The following is a 21,646-nucleotide window of genomic DNA, read 5'->3' on the forward strand; positions in this document are numbered from 1 at the left end:
AATACAATGAAGTAAATATTAAAAAAATTGCTGTGCTGATCAAAACAGTATTTCAGAGTATTTTGTGTCACACACTTTGTTATAGCTTCACCAATAAAATTGTGATATTTGATCATTTACATTTTTCCATCTTTAAATTGTTCTGATTCAGTCATTTTTACTTTTATGTTCTTGTTCTAAACTGAACTGCAGCAAAACCAAAGGCTGAACTGAGAGCTGATAGGACAGCTGTTCCAGTAGGGGGCAGTGTGACCCTGACCTGCTCTGTGAACCCATCATCATCATCTGGATGGAAATACTACTGGTACAGAGATTGGAAATCTTATCAACCTGTGACAAATGGACAAATCAGTGTCTCAGAGGGAGGACTCTACAGCTGCAGAGGAGGAAGAGGAGAACCAGTTTACTACACAGAGTTGAGTCAGTCAGTCTGGATTGACACAACTGGTGAGTTTAAATGTAACTTCCCACAAAGCACTACATCTGATGGTAATTGAACCTTTTGTCTTTCATGTGTTTTTATTGTACTTTCTTGAACATTAACAGTGTCAAACAGGCCTGTTGTGACTCTGTATCCAAACTGGTCTGAGATATACAGAGGAGAGACGATCACTGTCAGATGTGAGATCCATGGAGGAGACACTGAGTGGGATTATGAGTGGGAAACAAACAGCATCAGAAAACCTCCAAATCAAAATGAATACAGGATTATTTCTGCTTCATCATCCAACAGTGGAAACTATCGCTGTAAGGGCAGAATGAAAAGTTCACAGAATAAAACAACAGAGTGGAGTGATTCAGTCACACTGACAGTTTCTCACAGTAAGTCATATTTGCTTTAAGCTGTTTGAACACTTTGTAAAATGTGTTTCTGTTCATATAGACTGAGATTATTATTCTTTGTATAAACTGAGCTCACTGTTCAGAGACTGTACTACATGTTCACTGAGAGAAAATCTTTGTTGAACAGATAAACCCCGTCCTGTCCTCACTGTGTCTCCATCATGGCTGAGTCCTGGAGCCTCAGTAACTCTGAACTGTGAGGTTGAACATCCGTCTGCAGGATGGAGCTTCTACTGGTATAAAGCTGTTCCTGATCTATCAGAGAAATCCTCCAGTTATGAGCTGCTACCTGATGGCAGTGGGACTGCACAGGACTCCTACATCATTCATGGACAGACACACACAGCAGGATATGTGTGCAGAGCTGGAAGAGGAGACCCAGAGTATCACACTGATCACAGTCAACCAAAGTTTGTCTGGTCTGCAGGTCAGTTTGTTTCTCTCTAATAAATTATGTCATCACTTTAATTCACCATTATTTTTCTTGCAACAACATACTGACATTGAAATCTGATGTTCAATGACAATTAAAATGCATTAAATGATTATATTTAAGTTTGCTCATAAGGATTAAATTGAATCTCATCCTTTCTCACTACATTCAAGTAAACTGAGCTTCAGTCAAACACTTCTGTTGTTATTCAAATTCCTCCTTGTTTGTTTCTCACCGAGTTAAACAAGGATGAATTTTGTCTCCAGCTCTTTTTAATCTTCATGTTGATGATTAGAAAGTCTGTAAATCTGGCAGGACTCCTGTGAAGCACATTATGTACACAGATGATCTCGTGGTCTCAAGCAGCTCCTTCCCAGCTTCTTCTTTCGGTATAAAAATGATATCAGACATGATGCCTGTAAAAGTGCTGTCATGAGTTGTAGAAGCAAAGAGAACAAACATTTAAGATCTGCTGATGTTAAACTGTCTGATAATGATCTGACTGTTTGTAATAAGGTCACAAATGTCAGACATCTTATTACATGACAGATGGTGAATATATTTGCTTGTGCAACAACAAACATGCACGCTGTGGACAAACTGTAGGAAAGCAGGTTTACAGAAACTTCTAATGTAGCTTCTAATGATGCTGTGAGATTATTACTGAGAGACCCAGATGGTTCAGTGAAATCTTTCCAGCTGCAGGAGTCACAACATTTAAATCTGTATTAACAAATCTCATTCATAGATTTATTTGCAGTTAAGGTGGGTTTAGCAAGAACTATTTTTTTCACTGTGATATTTTGTATCCTAACATCTGTGAGCTTTGTCTCTTCACTGCATGTTGTTTCCAGATGTTCATTCAGCAGAGTCTCTCACAGTGAGTCCTGACAGAGTGCAACACTTCACCTTTGACTCTGTCTCACTGACCTGTGAGGGAAACTTCACTGAGTGGAGAGTGAGGAAGTTCTCTCAGGACGGCCGACTGTACTCTGACTGTTGGAGAAGGACTGGATCCACATGTAACATCCGCACATCAAAGTCAGATACTGGAGTGTACTGGTGTGAGTCTGGATCAGGAGAGTTCAGCAGTGCAGTCAACATCACTGTACAGAGTATGTTATTATACATTTACTTCTTGGATTTGAATGATTTAGACGTCACATGAACATTTGTCTCAGCTTTGCTGTATGTGAAGTAATTCTATGTGGCAAAACAAACAACAATGATCATTTTCAGAATAATTCAGGCACCAAAGCATCAAAATATTCTTGATTGTTGGTCTCATTTCACTCGATCTTTTTATAATCAAGTTTGTCAAAATTTGCAGACAATATTTTATATATTCTCCCTTTCAGAATAAAGGAATAGGGAAAGACGTCAATTTGGGATCTGAGCTTGACAGAAAGTTTGCCAAACCATGTAGTGATATCACAAATAGCAGATTCAACAATCTCCATATAGAATAGTAACATGATGCATTTATTTACTCCATGGACCCTCAGCCTTCTAACAAAAATGCAAGTGCTGAATGATCCACATGATGAACCCAGAACCCACTGTAACTGAACATTTCAATCCTTAAATGTTGTCACTTGTTCAAAAGTCTCTCCAGTCATTAAAACCAGGCTCTCAGAAAATCTCTCTGAAGTCAGGTCCTCATGTAGATCATGAGACACGGCTCACAGCTTTTCCTAAAAGTGTGCACCAGCTGATGTGACTGAAACAATTGTGTGTGATTGTGTCACAGATGATGGTAATGGTCCTATCCTGGTGAGTCCTGTTCATCCTGTGACTGAGGGAGCTTCTGTTAGTCTGAGCTGCAGTTTGAGAAGACAAAAAATACTTTCCAATGTGTTTTTCTATCACAATGACAAACTTATTCAAAATGATACCCGAGGGGAGCTGAACATCTCTGCAGTGTCAAAGTCTGATGAAGGTTTCTACAAGTGTCAGTACTCAGGAAGAGAGTCAGTACAGAGCTGGATGTCAGTTAAAGGTGAGCAGGATCAAAACATTTGATGGATTTTAATGGATTTCATGCTTGAGAAATAACATCATATTATCTCTTTTAATGTTTTGAAGCCACCTGGGTCTATTTAGTCAGAACTTTTATACAACTATTATGTAATATCTCTAAATTGTTGTGATTCAGGACTCAAGTGAGGGACTCAGGTGAAAACAGCAGAGGATGTAATCAGTCAGTTTTTCCACTCAAACAAAGGATAAATAATTTAACACAACAGATTGTGAACTTTGACTTGGTCAACAAGAACAAAACATAAATGAACCTAAACCTAAGGAGCGAGTCCTACAAGAACATCTTAACTGAGGTGAGAGAGACAGGCCAGAGGAGCGCACATAACAGCGTGAGGGCGGCAGATCTGTGGGAGAGGAGAGAGCAGTTAGGGCAGGAAATCTGAGAGGGAATGTGACAAGACAGAGAGTGTTCATAAAGTGGCTGCAACAATGCCTTATTGGAGTCCAGACTAGGTGGGGGTAAAGGATGAGGCAGAGGTCTGTGGAAACTGCTGAAGGGTGGGCAGGCAGACAAGTGAGGAAGAGGCTCTGAGGGGGGCAGCAGGGGTGGTGAATAGGGGGGTAATGATCCAAGGTGGCAGGCATCTGACTGGAGGTGAATGATGGCATGGAAATGAATCTTGAAGCAGGAAGAAACTGAAACAAGGGGAAAATCTGTTAGCATACAAATCTTATTTTCCTAGAAAGGATCCCAGCAGACCTGCCTGGTTACCTCACTGACGAGCTGCAGTCATGTTAACTATCCATTAACATTTGGCTTACAGCCACCGAGGTCTTCAAGGTCAACTTTATGACTAAAAAAAATCCTTATAACATAGAAACTATGATTCTTACAAAGGTGTTGTGTCTTGTCAACATATAGAAAGTACTGTATAAAGATTTAAAATATCATGTTACGTTTGACCTCTGACCTCACTTTTACATTTCTCATCTGCCCACAGTACAAATAAAACAAAATAAATACACAGAAAATACAATACTGTTTCTTTAAAAGTAAATACTGTCAACAGAGTGAGCTGCCTTAGCAGAGATTTGTGCTCTCAGAGTGTTTGTTGTATTTATTAATAATTAATTATTGTTTGTTGTCACAGTAACTGTGTCAGGAGCTGACAGCTCTTCATCTCCTGTGTGGTTGATTGTTGGACTGGTTTGTGGAGTCTCTCTCATTATTATCCTCCTGCTCTTGTTGTATCGCTGCAGACAGTCCAAGTGTAAGAGCCTCTTCTTTTCATGCTGTATTACAGAGTTTATTTACTACATACACTTTAATTATTCACACATATACATGTATTCTGATCTCATGACACTAAATATCAGTGGAACAATTTATACATGACAAACATGTGTAATAACATTTGTCTCTTTCACAGATTCCTGCTTCACCAGGTTGGTAAAATACTTTTTATTATTATTTTAAACAAACATCAGTTACTTTTAAGTTTATTGTGTTTATTTCCTGTTTTAGGTCGATCCAGTCTGAGAGTCACAGTCCGGGCTCCTCCACAAATCATGGAGTCAACCAGAATGAAACTCATGAGTACAACTCTCTTCAACATGGTCAGCACTTAAACCGATCTTTATTATCATCATTAATATTGACGTTTATTTGTCTTCATTAACAGTAACAGTTTTTAGATTAACTTTGTGTTCAGCAGCTTTTAAGAAAATATTTGTCAAAATCCAGTTGGACAAACATCCAAACAGTAAATTGACACATTAAATGAGAAAGAAAAATAATTTTACAAACCTGATTGTGTCTTTAACTCGACTGAAAAAAATCCATAATGTTATTGTTTCATATCAGAAGAGCACAAACAGTAACAACATTATGATTTTATTGTCTGAAAACATCTTACAGTCCTGGTTTTGACTTAAACAGAATTATTTAAACTCTCCTTTAGGTTTTTATTAAAATGATTAATGTGACTCTGGTTCATCTTTTTTTAGGTACCAATCACATCTATGACTCAGTTACGCCGGTTGAAGACAACAGAAATGGTGCAGTATATTTGTTGAAAAACACAGAGAATTTAGAGAAGAAATTTACTTTTGATTTAATAAAATTATTTCCATGTGAAATGTTTACAATCCTGTAACTAAAATATGAACATTTCAGGATCAGATGACCATCAAGATGTCACATACTCTCTTATTGAACTTAAAAACTTTGAAAAGAAGAGTAAGTACATAAAACATGTGCAATTAAATGTAAATGTAATGTAAAATGAAATAAATAAATATTTAAAAAATGTAACAGTTAATTATTTTCTCATGATAAATAATCTGATCATCTTCACAGGGAAGCATCATAAACCAGAGCAGAGTGCTGTTTACTCTGAGGTGAAGACGGGAGCTGCAGGTACAGACACAACAGCCTCATTCAGTGTTTGTACTGAAATGTGTCATTTCATTATGTTGCAGCTAATTATAGGTCAACATGGAGTTTAGTTCTTCACTTACCAAGCTGAGCTGCTACACATCATCAGAGTTAATCTGCAGTCATTTAGGTTTGTGGTGGGTTAGTCATTAAATCAGGTGTATTTGTTTAACATGATGTGTTGTTGTGTTGTTGTGGTCTTTCAAAGCACTCAAACACAGACACACTGGAGAACAAATTTATTGAGTGATTCAGAAAACACAGCAGGTCAGAAGTTTTGCAAAGAACTCAAAACAACTTCGTCCACAGTTTGAGTTCAGTCTCTTCATCAGATCACAGGTTAATCTCTAATCTAAGGGTTGCCTTTGATCAAAGAAAAAAGTCCACTTTTCAGCTGGATTTACTGAATCACAGCAACCAGAGCTTCTGAACTAGACCACTGATCACAAAACCAAACACCATCAAATAAAACACATAATCTGAGTGTGCTCGATCACTGGAGGCAGAGCAGAGCACTGTTTAAGCTGGGTTTTTGATACAGGAAAATATCAGATGTGCCAATATTATGGAAAGTGTGTGTGTGGAATAGATGTAGGGCATATAAAATATGAGTAAGGGATGAAAGAAGGGAGTGATGCAGACGAGCACATGAGTATAAACGGAGCTGTTTGGGAAGGTTCGAGGTTCTTTATGTAGTTTGCTGCGGATGAGTAACATCGTAAGAAAGCACTGTGGAGTTCACAGTCAAAAGTGTCAGTTGCCCAATCACTGTGGACTTATGAACTGAAATGATCATTTTTTTTGTCTCACAAAAGAGTTGGAAGACTTTGTACCGTGTTACTGCTTCCTTATTTGGACTTTCATGCACAGGATGGAGAGGAGTGCAGCACTGATTACCCCTCTCCTCACCTCAACACTATATCTGAAAGCAGCGATAGCACTGAGTAGAATAGTTATATTTGGATAAAATTCAGGTGACTGAATCAAGTGATTATTACTAGTTGATTAAGATTTTCGTTTTGCTAATTTGCTTAAATAAAATATCCTGTGTTCAAAATTCTAAATTGTTAACTTTCTTATAACAGTAAAAGAAACCTTGTGATGTATTACATCTTGTCAATGGTTCTTACATGTTGCTCTTAGCACTTAAAGTAGTCTGTTCTTTTCTTGGCAGCTAAAGTAATAATCTAGTGAAACTACAAAGAGCGAGAACCATTAAGGGGAGCGTAGCATTAATGATGTTAATGGCTGCAGCTGACAAATCTGCAGAGTTTAAATCCACCTCTACGTCCAACAGCTCTGTGTCATATACCTGCTGATCAAATGTATCCTGAGCTCTGACTTCTCTTTTAGAGGACAGTCTGATGTATGCTGAGGTCAAACACCCCAAAAAAGAAAAAGCCAAGAAGAAAGCAGGTAAACAAAGTCTGCCATCACCTCCAGTGAATGTTGTTCAACATGTTTATCTGGTCTTAAAATCTTCTTTCCACTCACAGGAAAATCAAGTCCTGCAGCTGATGCAGCAGTTTATTCTGAAGTCACATCAGGAAGCTTTCCTGGTAATTATGCTGCCATGCAGGATGAGTTATTCTTCAAGTTATTAAATGGCGAACATCCTGAAACTTGGACATTTGTGTTCTTTGTGTGTTTTTCTTACAGGTCAGTGAGGAGAGCTGCAGCAGCAAAGCCAAGAAGAAGCATTTAATGAATCCACTGTTGCTCCTCTGCTGCCCAAATATCAGACACGCTCAGTCTTTAGTGTTTATGAAGATGATAGTGAATAATAATATGATATAGATTTGGTACTGTGTTTTAGCATAAAGCACACAGAGATGTGTCCTGTTTCAGATCCATGCTCTTTATATTCAGCTGATATTTTTTTATTCATTTTTAAGCTTTAATATAAAATTTTGAATGTATCCTGTTCCAATAGCAAGTGAGAAAAAAGTCAGTAGAGTCACATTAGTGCTCGTATGAACACCAACAAATACTTTTACTGTCTGAGTTTAAAGATCTACATCATGTAAAAATGAATTATTTGTTATAAAAACATGAAAAAGCTGAGATTGATTCATTTGATGTCAGATACTGTCAGATGCTGTGAATCTTATTTTTTATTTAATTTCATTTTAATGTTTTTTGCTGTTCTCACTTTTTCTGGATTTAACATTTTACTTTTTTTAAGGTTATGTATTTTAAATGTAGAGCGCTGCGATCAGCTCTGTTGTTTTAAACATATATAAATAAATTTAACCTTGACTTCACTTTCTCTTATATTTTCATCAGAGTAAAGATTTAAGATTGTTTGTGCTTGATTAGATTTTCTGGTTTAGAAGTGGACCACAGAACTCTTGGCTTCGTGATTGGCTGCTTTAAAGTTTTTATTGAAGCCATATTGTGATGTCACCTTTTATTTTTTTCAATAAGACGCGGTGCTCTCCATTTAGAAGTACTCATGTAGGTACAAATTATTACTATTTCTTATTATTGAAGAAAGAATAAAGGCCTGGTCATCAAAACAAGTTGGTTAGGTCCCAGCAGACATTTGTGTCCAGAGCTCTGTAAGTTGATGATGCAGGCTTGAGTTTTAAAGATGTTGAGGCATCACTGGCTGCCTTTACATTTGTGCTCGTCCCAGATGTGGTTTTCAAGAAGAACAAAACACAGCTGTGTCCAAAAATATCATCAATACAAACTGTGAGGTGCAGCTCTGCTTTCTTTGTCTGTTTGTTTTTAAAATATTATTACTCCTCAATCCAGAAGCAGTGTACACCTGGACAAGTCACAGTTGTGTCATATGACTATCAGACAGAGACACACAAGCATTCAGGCTCACATTCACACCTACGACCACTTTAAAATTACCAGTTAATCTAACATCCAGGTCCCTGGGCTGTGGGAGGCAGCTGGAGTTCCCGGAGAGGGGCCACACAGACCCGGGGAAAACCCAGTCAGGACCTTCTTGCTGTGAGGAGACAGTGCCAACCAGCACACTGCTGCCACCTGCTGTTATAATATACTTATCAAGTCTAGTTGGCTGATTTATTATTTTAGCAGATCTGTAGTTTGCAGTCAAAGTTTCATAATTGCTTCTTTTATGTGACATCATTGTTATGTTGCTCTTTAGGCTGATGTCTTAATCTAATCTGTGAACTTTATTGTTTACAGCCATTGTGCTTTTTTTTTTTTTTTACTGCTATACTGGTCCTTTGTTAATGTTAAGAGTCCATTTAAAATAATGAGAATAAAACACAGATCAAAATGATCATTGTGGGCTAAAAAAAAAGGAGCCAGTTAAAGTGGTTCATCTGACCAGGACCAGGTGTCTCCTACTGTAACCTTCATTGACTGCACATTTCCACAGTCTACTTCATTCTAAACGTTCTGCATGTTTTCCAGACATTTTTCTCCCGGTCATCAGGAAATCACAATATTCAAAGAGTCAGCAGCACATTCAGATCAGATGTCTTTCCTAATCACCTGCATGTTTGGACTTTGGGATGAGCTTGGATGGAGAAAACACTAAAAACATGAACATAACTTTTATGAGCTGATCATTCAACAGCTTAATTATAATGAATCTGCTGATGATCTGCTTTGACAGGACTGTGATTAATAAGTCGATGTTATAAGTCGAGACGAGTCAAAATGTTTCAAAATGAAAGAAGATTTATAAAAAAGACTTTCGGAGCAGTTTAGCATGTGAGAAGTGTCACAACCCAGAAGACTTTACACTTATGTTTGTGGATGGAGATGATGAGTCCTCAGTTTACTGAGACCATCTGGGATGTAGTGGGCTACAGATGCTGAGGACACTGTCAGAGTAATACTTGATATCCCTTTATTTAAAGTAGCCAATGAAACACCACAGTGCAGGGGTTTTACTTTGTTGTTGTTTTGTAGTACTTCATAATACACTATATAGTTGTTGGTGTTATTTCCCACCATTTACTGTGCAACTTTGTGAATTTATGGAGATACTGTATTTAACTGTAGTGAAACCCTAAACTCAGAGATCCTGGTCTAACCCCAAAGATCTCCTCTGGAACCACAGCTGCTGACCAAACTTACAGATTTATACTTTTATTTTTTACTTGTTTAAGAAAATACTGCACACTGCTGCTACAGGACCAAAACACTGCATCACAATGGAGGCTGCTGGCATTTGCCTAATATGATAGCTCATGTACCCCAGGCTCACTTTAACTGCATCATCTCTGAATGTCAACAATACAGCAGTGCCCGACTCTTTAAACCTACAATCTTGACCTCAGCTGCTTCTACATCTTTAAACACAGCACTTTCAGACTCTCGGGGCTCATATCAGTCAGTTTTTACCCTGACTGGGAACAAATCACTTTCAGTGCCTTTACTCTCTGCACCTCAGACTTATAGAAATCAAGAATACTCCCATTCAGTAACATTTTCATATTCAACACATTTCTCATCTCATCTTTATGCTGTTTGTGCATCTTGAGCCTCTTCACACACATCTTTAAATGTAACAAGAAATTCAAATCCACTGACTTCTTCAAATTTAGACACTATTTCATGAACACCAACACTCCCACTCCCGCTCTCAGACCCATCTCTCTCTGTGGTTTGGCTCTTTTGACCCTACTTTTCTTCATCAGTTTGATTCCCTGCTGTGCCATAATTAGCTTCCAAGGGAGTCCAAAGGAACATAATCCAAGATCATAAAACACAAAATGCTTAGTTTGTTCTCATATCCGTGTAATCAATCATTTTGTATAAAAGTAATTAAAAGTCAGTCATCTCTCCTTCCTCCAACTTCCTCATCTGCCATTCCCATTAAGTCAGGGCAGGTGGAGCTTATTGACTTGGTAGCTGTCTTGATGGGGCATTCCAGCTGCAAATTCCAAACTTCCGACTTCAACATGAACACATCATTGTTCTTTAAGCCGAGTTTCCATTACAACAAACAGAAAGGCGCTGTTTTACTCCTTCGGGAACCTGACAATTGTCCGGAGCTCATCAAGTTTCTTGTGGAGTGATAACACAGGCGAAGGAATTAAATGTGGAAAGAGGTATCTGTTGGTGGTCCTGTCTCATGACGACCGACAATTTAGAGGTCCGATTCCCTAAAAGGATCCGATTGGATGATCTCTGCTGGAAGATTTGGAGACGAGTCCAAGGTTTCACCAAAAAAAGAGAAATTCGTGGCTATGAGTTTCAACATGTGGCCTAAAAGTATAAAAAGGGAAAGAAAGCCGTCACACTGAGGTGAGTGACTTTTACTTCTGTCTCTAAAAAACAAACCACTGACTTTTACTGCAGCACAAACAAACATGTCTCTTAAAGAAACAGCAACAGTGCACAGAGATACTCAACCTATCACAGCAAAATAACCTTTAACATTCGTTACACTATTATATACTGTACAATTCAGACACCAGCCTAAATATTTCCAGTCTTTGTGATTCGCATCAATTGTAGCAGTTTGACAGATGCTTAAATGTTGTCCGTCGCAGATCTGACAGTGATCTGTGGAGTTTCAGAGCTGGATGAGTGTACTCTCATATCCTGGACCCTGATATTGTGGTGGCTTATCAGTGACTTTCAGTTTCAAAACACACAATAAGAGGGAGAAATCACGGGTGGATGACTCAGAGATATGGGTGCAGTGTTAGTCCATTCCAATAATGATACATGGATTTTGTTGAAATTGAACAGAATTAAAGCTGGTTTAAGGTTTTTAGTTACATTTCTGCACAGAGGAAGAAGCAACTCTCAGCTTTTCACAGTGTCGTCACATGATTGTGTTAGTCTTTCAGACTTTCGTAAATACCTGCAGCCTCACAAAGCCCACAGGAAAAAAAACAAAAACAAGATTGATGTGTATTTATGCACATGGCACAGGAACATGTTCTTCATTAACACACGGATTTGATGCTAAATAAAATTTGATGTTCTTCTACACATCACACAGGTCAGCTGTCACAGGTAGTTTTCAGGTTTATGTGGTGGAACAGTTTATAATAATGCAGCTCCTCTGCTGTGGAAACACATCATCGTGCTAATTTGGCCGACAGCTTTCAGTCACAAAACTGACTTTGGTGAACCTGGACACGAGCTGCTCATTTTACATTTACGTTATAGTTTAGGTTTCTTGCATGACATATGAAATGTTACAGTATACTGACACCACAGTATACTCTGACATATTATTCTTCACATAATTCAATGGTTTATTCTCTTCTATTTTTGCATAGTAGTGTTGCTTTTAGGTATTATTTATTCCTGCCCTGTTTACTTTGCTGCTGTAACAAAGTGAATTTCCCATCTCTGGGAATAATAATAGTTTATCTTTTACAGGCGGCTTACTTTTTGTAGATTTGTACAGTATATACGTTTCATTTAATTATTGAGGTTGACTGGAGGGCTGTAGTCAACATTTTTGCAATTTAAATATAGAAGTATCAATTTAATTGTTCAGGGAGGGGCTGCCATGTACTGTGACCAGTTGGGTGGGAGGAGAGAGAGGAGAAAGTAAACAACATAATGTCTGACCAGTCTGATGAAGAAGACCAGCTCTGTTCTGGGACGTCCTCATGACCCAGTGGAGGTAGTCAGTGACAGGATGGTGGCTCAGCTGTCATCCCTGTTAGATAACACCTCCCACCCCATGCAGGTCACCCTGACAGCACTGAGCAGCTCCTGCAGTGACAGGCTGCTGCACCCACAGTGTGAAGGAGAGATTTAGGAGATCTTTCCTTCCAGCTGCTGTCAGACTTTACAACATACATCATCATATCGAAGCACACATGCACACACTGGTGTCTGTACATATCTCAATGTTCAATACTGTATACCTGCTGCTACTAAAATCCATTGAATGCACAATGAAATGCTGCCATTTGCAGCTGGTACAAACAGAATTGAAATTCTCTACTTTTTGAGGTGTGCATTATTATTCATACTTTGTGATATATTATATTATTTAGTTTAGTCAGTTACTGTTCTTACTGTCTTTGAGCCACTGTGACCACTTAGTTTCCTCTGAGATTAATAAAGTATTCTTATCTTATCTTACAGATTCATGCTTCACCAGGTTGGTAAAATACTTTTTATTATTATTTTAAACAAACATCAGTTACTTTTGAGTTTATTGTTGTCACGTCTGCCGTGGCAGATGAGTGGAGGCTGAGAATTAGGACCTAAGATGCAGGCAGCTGAGATGCAAATGACTTTTATTCATGAAGTGGTGAAACAAACAGAAACAGCGAAGGCAGGGACGCAAACTAAGCAAACTTAAACTGGAAAAAACTAACAAAAACAAACCTGAACCCTTAAATGGCGATGCAGGGAAACGACACCGAATGATGCAGAGAAAGAACACAGACGAACCAGCAACAAGCACACGAGGACACACACTATAAATACACACAGAGGGAAACGTGGAATAGACCCTGTGCACGAGAAAATGCTAACTTCCTGTTTTAAGACGGAATGGGGTTGTACATTTCCGGTAGCTTTATTTTGCAGTCAATCACTACTGCGAAGGTGGACTCAAAAATCAAAATACAAAATACAAAAACGGAAAGATTACGTTAAGTTACAAAGAGCAGATGGTGGGAACACTCACCATTGCTGTGTCATAAAAAAATCTAATGATCTGTTTTGATGTTTGAAGAGCGTAGATCGATTGTTTGTTTACATCACTCAACACAAGCAGAACTGCATTACTGCATGCAGAAGACATCTCTTTATAGTGACAGTTCTTATGATTTAAACAGGCAAATGTTCAGCATTCAAACTACAGGTGAACAATAGTCAAAGCCAGATGTTTCCCCGTTATGTCGATATCAGTGCACACCTACACAGCATGTCAACAAACCGTGAAAAAAAGCCACAGGATATTAAAAAAATACATGAATGATTGCTGGTAAGGGTCTCTATATGTTAGTATGTTAGTATTTACGAAGGGTATGTTGTGACTTATCTTCACAATTACAGTGGTCCCTCGCTATAACGCGGTTCACCTTTTGCAGCCTCGCTGTTTCACGGATTCTTTTAGTGCAATTTTGCATGCTTTTTTTTTCTTTTTTTCTTTTTTAAAGCGCATTGTGTTCTGCATCCTGATCGGCTGTAGATCATTGTCAATCTCCTCTGTGCCGTGCTCTCCTGTACAGTACAGAATGGCTACATCAAACACTAGCAGTGCGACTCTGAAGTGCTGTACTGTATGTTTGTAAGTTTTCTCCCCAACAAACACAACAATGTCGATGAAACGTTTTGCACCGTCAAAGGCACCTGCGGTAGCACCATGCACAAAAAGTTGGACTGCTGGACATAATAAAGTAAGGTAGAAGTTACCATACTTTTTTCTTTTTTTACCATACCGCGCACCAGATTATAAAGTGCATTAAGCTTAAATTAAGCAATTAAGCTTAAAGTTAAATTCATTAGTTCTAAAATCTGTCATTTCAAACATGAGCCTTCACAATCATTACAATATATTATTCCATTATTTGTTTGAAAAGGAGTAGGTAGAAGTATTTACTTATTTGTCCCTACCCCCTCAAGTTTTACCACTCATTCAAAAAAAATTTTTTTTTTTTTTTTTAGTCTTAAATTAAACAAACAACATATGAAACAAAAGTAAAGCAAAACAAAACAAAACATACATAAATCAAAAACAAGAAATTAGCAATCCCCACCACAGTATAGTTTCTTTCATATGAAAAAAACAGAATTTGTATATTTGCAGATACACAAATTATGGAAAAACAAACAACCAAAACAAAACAAACAAAAAAACCCAAAAGAGAAGTCATTATTATTTATAGAAAAACAAATATACTGTGTGTCCATCCAGCCATTCGCTTCCGCTTATCCTTTCCAGGGTCGCGGAGGGCGCTAGGGTCGCGGAGGGCGCTAGAGCCCATCCCAGCTGTCATAGGGTGAGAGGCGGGGTACACCCTGGACAGGTCGCTAGTCTGTTGCAGGGCTAACACACAGAGACACAGACAACCATTCGCATTCACTCACAGATTCACACCTATGGGTAATTTAGATTGACCAATTAACCTATCCCCACTACTGTCTGTGAAGGTTCTCAGTCATCCAGGTCATCGTAGTCAAAGGAGCTTGCAAAGAAAAGCGTCTGGACTTCTTTAAGTTGCTTGAAGACGTTTCACCTCTCATCCAAGAAGCTTCTTCAGTTCTAAGGTCAAATGGTGGGTAGTCCCAGATTTAAACCTAGACTGGACTGCTGAGTCTTGTCCTGTGTCCTCCACAGGACAAGACTCAGCAGCCCATCTGCATCTAAAGGACAAAGGTCACTCTTTCGAGGATGCCAATGTTCACATTTTGGACAGAGAGGACAGATGGTTTGAAAGAGGAGTGAAAGAAGCCATTTATGTCCACTGTGAGCGACCATCTTTGAACAGAGGCGGTGGTTTACGACACCAACTGTCTGCCATCTATAATCCAGTTTTGAGTTCCCTTCCCAGACGCCTTAACGCCCACTCACATCCTGGGCCATCTGACCTCAGGAAATCACATGATAAGGTGGGGCCAGGTTTCACAATGAACTCACCTGAAACCCTGGCTGATTGGGACCCACACACAGTTTCACACCTTGGCTCAGGCGATTAGATCATCAGGATCATCAGGGGGTCCTTTTGTCCCTCTGTGGGGGGAAACTCCCACTGGGTTTAAATCTGGGACTCCCCACCATTTGAGCTTAGAACTGAAGAAGCTTCTCGGATGAGAGGTGAAACGTCTTCAAGCAACTTAAAGAAGTCCAGACGCTTTTCTTTGCAAGCTCCTTTGACTACGATGACCTGGATGACTGAGAACCTTCACAGACATTTAATGTCGAAACATTTTCCCTTCTTCTTTTCCTCATAGAAATGATGAATAAAAACACTTATTGGAATAACGGACACACAGATATTTCCACACTGAAACAGTATTACTATTACTTATATGGTTTGCCTTGCTAAAAGCATTTGTAACCCACAAACCTGCAATAATAGCATTTGTCCACATGGTGTCAGCATCTCCAAACAGAGTTGAGATACGTGAAAACGTCTGAAGCCACAAGTTTGAACTTCTTTGTTGGAAAATAAGGAAATAATCACAAAGTCACTGAATCTTTTTCTGCAGCTGTGAAAATTTAAATTGTTTTTTTTCAGTCCTCCAGGCTCAGAGCTGATTTGTGAGGAAAAACTTAGCTTCATTAACTTAGCTTCATTAACACAACAAAACTAAGACAAAGAGGCCAACTACACCTGTGCATGGCCTTTTGTTACCCAAGCGCCTCCCAGTAACATTCCCACTATTCCCAGCACTGCTGAACCTCAGAAATCCCAAACACTACATTATGCTGTTGATTCTTTACTTTGTTGTTGTTTGTGTGTGTATACAAAGGCATACAAGCTAATCTATACACCTATACAAACTATACTATACTATGTTGAGGTGGTGTGTAAGATCATCTTTAACTAACATTCACTCCCTGACTACTGATTATATGTTTCTCTATTACACCAGAGAATAAGTGATGCAGAAAGTGGGCATGAAAATAGAAAGGGCCACCATCCTGCAGGGAAAGACCTGGAGAAAGACAAGCAACACAATCAGGAAGAGCATCGAGGTGTGAGGAACCTCTGAGGAATGTCTGATAAATGGTTCGGTTCCTTTTCTGCACTTTTTTATTCTGAGCACTCAAAGCGCTTTACACAACTTGCCCAATTTACCCAAGCACTTTTTTCTATTTACTTGCTTTCTGTCACATATTCACACTTCAGTAGATGGATCAGAGAGCAGCTTGGGATTAGTATCTTCCCCAAGGATATTTGGCACGCAGACTGGAGCGAACCATCAACCTTCCAATCCTGTCCTGTCTGACAGGATTAAATTTATATTAATTTTATGACAAAGACACCAGTGACATAAAAAAATGCAAAATGGTTTTAATGACCTTTTTCTTAATGTTGGTCCTGGCTTGGCAAAAGAAATTGTAAAAACTGGAAACCCTCCTAAAACTACAACTATTAATGTAGCAAACTAAATGTTTATGAGGGGAGTAGATGAAGAGGAAATTATTGATGCAGTTACATCCTTTAACTTCAAGAAATGAACGGACTGTGATGGCATTGATATGGACTTAATTAAAGATATTATTGGATGTATTGTGAAACAATTTACCTACATTTGTAATCTGTCATTACAAAGTAGTTTATTTCCTGATATGATGAAAATTGCAAAAGTAGTTCCAATATATAAAGCTGGAGATAAACATCTTCCCACAAACTATCGGCCCATCTCTCTACTACTGCAGTTCTCTAAGATACTGGAAAAAATATTTTACAATAGATTATATGACTTTATCACAAAAAAACAATGTACTATATGAAGAGCAATATTGATTTAGACCCTAAAGGACCACAACGCATGCCTTAATGGAGGTCATAGGTACAGTAAACACTGTTTTGAAAACAAAGAATATGCTGTCAGAGTTTTTTTAGATTTAAAGAAAGCATTTGATACAGTTGATCACAACCTTTTACATAACAAACTATGTACATATGGAATCAGAGGGGTGGCATTATCATGGGTTAACAGTTACCTTAAAAACCGTAATAAAATTTTTTTGCAGAAATAAATGCCATAAATGCCAAAATTGTGTGTGGGGTTCCCCAAGGATCAGTTTTGGGGCCGCTGCTTTTCATATTGTACATTAATGAGATATGTGCAATTTCAAACTTTATGAAAGTAATATTATTTGCAGATGATACAAACTTACTGTGCTGTGGAAGTAACTTGGAGCAACGTCTGAATGAACTAGAAAGTGAATTAAATAATCTGAAGACCTGGTTTGACCTTAATAAATTAACATTGAACCTGAGTAAAACAAAATTCATAATATTTGGGAATCGCACATATTCTACCGATAGTAAACTGACAATAAATAACATTGAATTAGACAGAGTATCTGAAAGAAAATTAGTCGGTGTGATAATACATCACAAACTATGCTGGATTCACCACATTGGGGGGTGGCTGTAGCTCAGGTGGCAGAGAAGGTCAGCCACTAATCAGAAGGTCGGTGGTTCGATCCCAGGCTGCCTCCTGGCTGCATGCCAAATATCTTTGGGCAAGATACTAACCCCATTTACATTACTTATATCAAAGGCAAAATATCAAAGTCTCTGACAATTCTCTACAAGGTTAAGGATCTCATCAATCAAACATCATTATATTATCTATTGTTCCATTATACTGCTGTACATGACATACTGTGTGGAAGTGTGGGGAAAGACGTATAAAACACACACCCATCCAATATAGATTCTGCAAAAAAGAGCAATAAGCATAACAAATAAAACTAGTTTAAGAGAACCATTAAATCCACTTTTTATTAAATTAAATATTCTCAAATTTAAAGATTTGGTTGACCTCAGATCTGTGCAAACAATGTACAAATCAGCAAATAAATCTTTGCCCCACAACATTCAGAACTTGTTCCATATAAGACCAAATACTCAGGAGAGGAATCCTTATGTTCAGCAAGCCAATAGTAAGGACAAATGTAACATATCACAGCATTACAGTCAGAGGAGTTAGTGTGTGGAACACCTGTACTGATGAAATCAAGACAAGTACATCAGTACAAAAATTCACACAATTGCTTAAAAATATAAATTGCATGAATATAGGAAATCTTCCTCTCAGTGACTGAGTTGTCTCATTGTGTCCTCATTCTAATAGATCAAGGCCAGAGTAACCAAAGCTTAACCAAAGTGTTTATTAAGGTGTTTGTCACATAAAATAAGCTCAGAGATTAAGCAGATGTTAAACCCAGGATGCTTAGTTTATATAAAAATGTAGTTTGTTGTTGTTTTGGTTTACATGCTGCAAATGGTTTTATTTGTGTATGTTCATGTGTTAGACTTGTACATAGTTAAACATGTATGGATCAAATAATGTTGAATGTTACTGGTGTTGGCCAGAGGGGCTGATGGCGCGATATGGCAACCTCACCCCAGGGCAGCTGTGGCTACAACTGTAGCTTGCCTTCACCAGTGTATGAATGTGAGGGTGAATGAATAGTGGTATTGTAAAGTGCTTTGAGGGGTCCTGAAAAGCGCTATATAAATGCAATCCATTATTATTAAAACTGTAAACTTCATCCTACTCCTTTTTACAGCACACACATTCTGTAGACATAGATATTTACATGAAAACTTGATGATTTTTACGTTTTCTTTTTTCTCTTGTTATATTTAAATGTTTAAAATAAAAAATATATATTTTTCTAACTCTATCTATAAAGTAAAGCTCAAACTGCAAACATGACAATACAGAATAATGCCGACACACAGGGCGGCAGCTACAGTGACCACATGTGTGTGAAGGGTTGTTGGTGGTTGCTGTCTGTTCTGCAACAAGTTTATTTTTAATCCACTGAACGGCCTCATATTCGTCTCGGCCACATAGAAAAGAGGAAATGCAGCCTGTGGTTTGAGACAACAGTTTTTTGTGTAGCAATCTCTTATTTTAAGCCATTAGTATCCAGCAAACATAAGGTCCTAAGGCACACTGCACTTTATTGTCCTCTTCATACCCTGATGAGGACAATACTTTAGACCAGCGGTCCCCAACCCCCGGGCCTCGGACCGGTACCGGTCCGTGAGCCGCGAGAGTTGAGGCTAAGGTGTGAAAATGTATGGTTTTCAGGGTTTTTATCGGTTTTCAGCGTTATTTTGTTATCGTTTTTATCATTTACTCGGTTTTCCTTGGTCTTTTCACGTGTGTTATGAATAAATCTTCTTTTTTTCGGTACCGGTACTAGTTTTATTTTGTTGTATTTATCCGCGACACCTTAAAGGCCGGTCCATGAAAATATTGTCGGGCATAAACTGGTCCATGGCGCAAAAAAGGTTGGGGACCGCTGCTTTAGACTATTAACATGTCAGTAAGATGTGAAACTTTAATGATTGAGACCATGAAAGTATGCAGAAAGTGTTTAGACTCTGACCTGTAGATCAGACTGTAGCAGGAAGGATGACTTCTCAAAATGACGTGAATGATGGAAAATATTGTGTAAACATTGTTATTTGAACTGCAAGTTCACACAGAGCTGCAGTCTTATCTGCACCATCTCTGCACTGAAACAAACCTCAATGATCTTTTGTTGCTTTCTTCATCAGCCTGCAGATTTAAAATGAGGAAGAACATTTACTATAGAAACTGTGATTTAACTGCTACATTAACTATTTGCAGGTTTTAAAGTAAAAGAAAAAAAATTACACATCTTTACTGTAACAGTGCCAGAGCTGACAGGTGGGGAGGTCCAGATTAGGAAGAAGAAATTAGAAGAATGAAAGAGAAGGAAAGAGAGAGAAAAAAGAGGTAGCGATACAGAAAACAAACAGCACCTGAAAGAGGGCTGAAGGAAGAAGGAGCCCTCATGAGGAGAGCTTCTGAGAACCAGAGGCAACGGGCAGCCGACCCTCCCAGAGACCAGGGACCCGTCACAAGCTGAGGACAGGGCCCAGGGCTGTGATCACATGCACATAATATACAAGGACAAACAACCATCCACATCAAACCACCGCTCTAAAACACTTCAAAAACTCTGGTGTGGATGTGGTGTCTGGTGTGGTTACTTATTCTTGTTACTTATAAGTGAACTGTTTAACACAATGAAGCAACGTGTGGTTTGTTGCAATGCTTTGTGCATTTTCTCAGTAGACTTTTACGATTTAAAGTTACTATGGCAACATGAGTAAAAATAAAGGCAAAAGTCTCTCAGCAATTATTATTATAACATTAGATACACAGAAAAAAAAACCATCCGTCTACAGTCATGTTGTAGGTAATACACCACAGTATCTTCTGATCTATTAGTCAACACATCACTGAATCATTTGGACAGATTAACGTCTGTGGAATCACACAGTGTTTAAGTCTCAGTTATTTATTTATGTTGACTGGAAAGTGTAAGTTGACACTTTTGTGACCTCAATAGAGATTTTGTGATGACCCACAGGTAAGTCTCTGTGTTCCTGTGAACAGTTATCTGTAACTCAGTTTTCTTCATTTGTTACCATCGAGGCCTGAAACTATCGGGTTCATAATAAAGGTCACCTTTGTTTGGTGCTTTGTATGGGTGGCTGTAGCTCAGGTGGTAGAGCTGAACATCTACTGATCAGAGGGTTGTTGGTTCAATTCCTGGCTTCCCCTAGTCTGTTTATCACATATTGTTGGGCAAGATACTAACCCCAAATTGCTCTCCGAGGCATCCATCGGAGTATGAAAGTTTGTCAGAAAGCACCAAGAAAAATGTGCTAGTGTGAATGGGTGAATGCACAAGTTGTGTGAAGTGCTCAGAAGAGTAGAAAAAGTGCTGTATAAGAACCATTTAGCATGTGGGTCTGCTTTTTGAACTGACTCTGAACACAATCACATGATCTTGGTTAGTAACATGTGGTGTTCAACACAAACATCATTATTACAGTGTTTCAATCATTATTTTACATCATCAGCTTGTTTTATTTTATTGTGTTTACATGTAGTCAGAGGCTGAGGTCAGTGTGCATCTGTACATGTTAAAGCAAGACAAAGAACAGTCTGCAGAATAAATGAGTTCCTGCTTTACTTTGATATGACAACAGATAATAAATATAACTTTGAATTTATCTATGAATCTAATTGTTCTTTAGTTGGTGAAACATAAAGGTCTTTAGTCTCACTTCAGCCACACACTGAGTCATTTCCTGTGTTTGGGTCTCCACCAAACTTAAAACCAGAATTTAACCACAAGGTGGAAACTTTCACAGGTCTGAGGTCAAAGGAGCCTTTTCACTATAGTACTGCATGATGATGTTTCAGCTAAGAGTAAAAAAAAATAAACATATTTGAATGCAGCCTAAAGTAAAAAAAATTGTGAAAATACAGGCACCGAAGTAGAAAAGCTG

The 21,646-nt window shown here is 38.3% G+C and overlaps 1 protein-coding gene across 1 annotated transcript in view; it reads left to right on the top strand.

The window, feature by feature from the left end:
* Nucleotides 1-7,621, top strand: part of LOC148104241 (Fc receptor-like protein 5) — a 30,144-nt gene extending 22,523 nt beyond the window's left edge. Inside the window, exons 4-17 of the mRNA XM_087838302.1 lie at nucleotides 193-447; nucleotides 547-822; nucleotides 971-1,270; nucleotides 2,131-2,391; nucleotides 3,027-3,275; nucleotides 4,408-4,527; nucleotides 4,687-4,702; nucleotides 4,782-4,873; nucleotides 5,264-5,314; nucleotides 5,433-5,495; nucleotides 5,616-5,675; nucleotides 7,047-7,109; nucleotides 7,190-7,252; nucleotides 7,353-7,621. Coding sequence (XP_087694428.1) covers nucleotides 193-447; nucleotides 547-822; nucleotides 971-1,270; nucleotides 2,131-2,391; nucleotides 3,027-3,275; nucleotides 4,408-4,527; nucleotides 4,687-4,702; nucleotides 4,782-4,873; nucleotides 5,264-5,314; nucleotides 5,433-5,495; nucleotides 5,616-5,675; nucleotides 7,047-7,109; nucleotides 7,190-7,252; nucleotides 7,353-7,360 — 1,877 coding nt within the window. The 3' untranslated portion in view covers nucleotides 7,361-7,621. The remainder of the gene's footprint in view (nucleotides 1-192; nucleotides 448-546; nucleotides 823-970; nucleotides 1,271-2,130; nucleotides 2,392-3,026; nucleotides 3,276-4,407; nucleotides 4,528-4,686; nucleotides 4,703-4,781; nucleotides 4,874-5,263; nucleotides 5,315-5,432; nucleotides 5,496-5,615; nucleotides 5,676-7,046; nucleotides 7,110-7,189; nucleotides 7,253-7,352) is intronic.
* The last annotated feature ends 14,025 nt before the right edge of the window (nucleotides 7,622-21,646 follow it).

The sequence above is a fragment of the Neolamprologus brichardi genome, chromosome 3 (assembly GCF_056152115.1).
Source record: "Neolamprologus brichardi isolate AB-2024 chromosome 3, ASM5615211v1, whole genome shotgun sequence".
Classification (NCBI taxonomy): domain Eukaryota; kingdom Metazoa; phylum Chordata; class Actinopteri; order Cichliformes; family Cichlidae; genus Neolamprologus; species Neolamprologus brichardi.